Below are 3750 nucleotides of genomic sequence, written 5' to 3' on the forward strand. Positions count from 1 at the left end.
ATCATAATTTACAAAATAGCTCAAAATATTATTCGATTTTTAGTTGAAGTGTTCATCAATAAAGCCTCGTTCTCCATTGTTTCTTAATTTTGCTTAAAAGGTCGAAGTTTTTAAAGACACATTTTTATATATGTTTAAAGTTTTATTTTTCTGTTTGGTTATTAATATAAGGATAATATTAATTAAATCCTTTTTACTTTTATTATGAATTTCTTATTCCATTTTATATATAAGATTCTAATAATACTTTAATTAGAATATTCTTAAGGGCACTAAACTAACGGAGTTTATTCATTTAAATAAACTATTTAAATTTAAATAATAAAGTATAAATGAACTTAGATTTTAGAATCACAATTTTTAATAATATAATTATAGTATATTTATTTTATTCTTAAACTTATATACCAGAACTTCTAACGTATCGTTGTACTTAAGGATAAAACTACTCATCTATATATAGGATTAGGATTTTCATTAATTTTTTGATTTTTTTGTAGTTATTTTACTTTTTTTTATTTATAACATTATAATAATTTTAAATTTAATGATAACTGTGATGCTTATAGCTTTAAAAGTGAGACTCACAATTCATTTGGCATCTCTTTGAGCGTAATAGTAAAATAGCAGTTAAGTATTATTTTTTTTAAATAGGAAAATAGCAATTGTAATTCAGTAAAAAAAAAAAAAACAAATAAATAGGTGTATTGCTTTAAAACAACTTTACAAACAACAAAGTATTTGAAAGATATGCTTAAATTTTTCTTTTTGAGCAATGATTTGAGGCTTGAACTATTGAGTTGGGACTAGAAACTTATAATGCTCAACAAAATTAATGGCAACTGATTTGCTGAATATATTATTATGGCTGAATTAGTAAACGGCATTATTAAAGTTGTAAGCAAACTAACATTTCTAAACTTGAGAAGAGAATCGATAAATTCAATTAAAATAAATCAAAAATCTTGCTAAAAAGCACTAATTCTTCTTAATTTTGTAAGCGGCCCTATTTTGTCATGTTCGAAACTGATTCTCATGCTCTGCATGTCTGTGGTTGCTGTTAGAATTTTGAAATCAATTAAATGACAAAATAATAATAACCAACATAAAATCATTTATAAAATGAGGAAAAGAAAAACAAATTTTCTATTAGCTGAATGAATTAATGAATTAATGCCTCTGAAAAACAAATTTTCTATTAGCTGAATGAATTATTAAATTTGTAAGCAATCTTGTATTGCACCGGTATAAAACAGGAACAGAACATTTAAACCAAAAACTTGCTGAATTATATGCACTTTTGTCAAATTTGTAAGCACCCCATTTTTTAGCACATTCAAATTTATATATTCCCTTCCTTAATCATGCTCAGACTCATATTGGTTCTCCTTATCCTCATCATCGTTTTCATCAACCTCTTCGTCTTCTTCTTCTTCCTCTTCCTCTTCCGCTTCATCACCATCATCATCTAATTGTTCAAAATCATCAAATTCCTCTTCTATAGGATCATCTTCTTCAGAGGCTTGTTCTTCTTCATCATCTTCGATTTCTTCAATATTATCCTCATCACATTCGATTTCTGCTTCTTCTTCTTCTTCTTCCTGCTCTTCGTCCTCTTCTGGTTGAAAAGAACCATTATTTTCATCGCATTCACTTACTTCCGAATTAAATTCAGCGTCGTCAACACCATTGTCAGCATCACTGTCATCATTGTCCAGCACTTGTTTCTCCATTCTGTGATGAGAGATTCTCTCCAATTCACTTCTTGCCAATGAATGAAGGTCGGTTGTATTGACAAATGTCACTCTACGGTGGTTTTCTTCTTGACATTTGACAGCAATATTCACAAAATCTCGACGCCTTTTTTCATCCCACGTCGAATACTAAAATTTGCAATAAAATTAGAAAATTAAAATGTGTATTTAAAAAGCCAAAATATACCACAGAGGACGATGTAAATTCAAATTCATCAGGAACTCCAGTCTTAACCCTTATGTATTTTTGCAACAAGTTTGTACCATCTTTGCGCCACAAGCACAAATGCGAATTTGTCATATAATCTTCCCTCAAGTCCTTGCGGTACAGAAAAAGCTGAAATATCCCTGAAGCACTGTTACCATTCATATTCATGGTCTTTTCTTTTTTCTTTGGCGGCAATATTATAGCTTTCGGTTCGACTTGTGCTGCCAAATGTGTCCTTCCTTTGTAATACTCATAATCATCTTCATCCTCATCATCGGAATCGTCGAATGTCTGATAGATAGCGTCCTGAGCTGCCTGACGTCGATTTTTCTTGTGATGATTTGTACCATTTGAAGATGTACCCGAAGACTTTCTCTTGCGACTGCCACGATTTCGTCCTTTTGTAGTGTGAGAGCGTTTTTTTCCATTTCGATTGGATGCCGATGGGCGCCAATCCTCTTCAGAATCATCTGTTTCTGTGAAATCGTCTTCGGAATCAATGAATGTTGTGGTCACTAATTCAGTACGACTTCGCATGACTTCGACCGAAAGGATTTTATAAATTTAATGCAATCCCTTTGTTTCTTTTTTTTTTGGTGTGATTTATTTCCTAATTTGCAATTCTGTTTTATGTGTTTTCTTCTTACGACGCACTGACTTTCAATAAATAGGACGAACTACCTACACTCGTTTGAAAATATACTAACTAAAGCGTCTGCCTGGGAAAAGTTGTGTGCGAATACAAATATTTTTTTTTGTTTTGATAATGATTCTGACAGGAGTCAGTAGGATAATGCGCGTTAGAAACAGGACAACTTAAGCTTTTTACTTGAATCGTGGGAGGGTGGATGACATTTAAACGCATAAAAGCTTTTAGGATATGTGAAGTATTTTTAACTTAACTTTTGCTGATGGTTGGCTCATGTCTTGGATAGGGTTGAAAGCTTTTAGCAGTTGGGGCTAAATGGATTCTTTGATTTAGGAGAAATCCGACATTTTTTAATAGATTTTCAAAAATTACTACAGTTGTGTTACAAAAAATAAGTTTTTTTTTGGGAAATGTTCCCATTATTTGTTGCTGAATTGGAATTCCCTAACAAGAAACTTGTAAGCAAATTCAATTATTGAGCTTTCATAGTTTTATTGAATAAATATCATAAATAATTCTAGAAATTATTATATTCAGCTAAGCTGAATTATATGACTATAATCATTGCAGGTTTTTTGACATTGGTTCATTAATTCTAGTTGAAAAAAAAACTTCACCATAAGAAAATTAATCTAGTGAGCATGGTTTTATTGACGAAATAGGTGTTAACAATTCTAGAAACTACAAACTTCCCCTGAGCTGAATTACAGAACTTGCACTTGAAAGAATTTTAAGAAACTTTGTATCAGTCTGAAACCTTCTATAGAATTATCTGCAGGAATAATACAAAATTCCACCAGTTATCCAATCTCTTGGAAAAATAGCTAAAACTACATAAAATGCTATTCTTTATTTAACTGATGAATAGTTTAAAACATCTAAAAACTTGTAAGCAGCTTTATTTTTGTAAACTGTACACAGTACGAGTAAATAAAAAGTGAAAACTTTTCCAATGTCATTGAATATAGCTTTGTTGAATTACAGAATTTTGATTTTTTAAAGCATTAAAATATATACTTTATATTGGTTTTGTGAAGGTTATTTTATGGCGTATGACAGATTACAAATTATTTCCTAGTTTGTATTTAAATTCAGCTCATTTACATGTAACAAAGGAAGTTTTAATGTTATAAAAATAG

At 30.2% G+C, this 3750-nt stretch overlaps 1 protein-coding gene across 1 annotated transcript; it reads right to left on the reverse strand.

Moving 5' to 3' along the window:
* Positions 1-489: 489 nt before the first annotated feature.
* Positions 490-2793, reverse strand: LOC129939792 (uncharacterized). The gene is made up of 2 exons (XM_056047934.1): positions 1942-2793; positions 490-1883 (listed from the first exon to the last, which is right to left on the reverse strand). The coding sequence occupies exons 1-2, from the start codon at positions 2497-2499 to the stop codon at positions 1359-1361; spliced, it is 1083 nt and encodes a 360-aa protein (XP_055903909.1). The 5' UTR covers positions 2500-2793; the 3' UTR covers positions 490-1358.
* Between the last annotated feature and the right edge of the window lie 957 nt (positions 2794-3750).

This window comes from Eupeodes corollae, chromosome 1, assembly GCF_945859685.1.
Source record: "Eupeodes corollae chromosome 1, idEupCoro1.1, whole genome shotgun sequence".
In the NCBI taxonomy this organism is placed as follows: domain Eukaryota; kingdom Metazoa; phylum Arthropoda; class Insecta; order Diptera; family Syrphidae; genus Eupeodes; species Eupeodes corollae.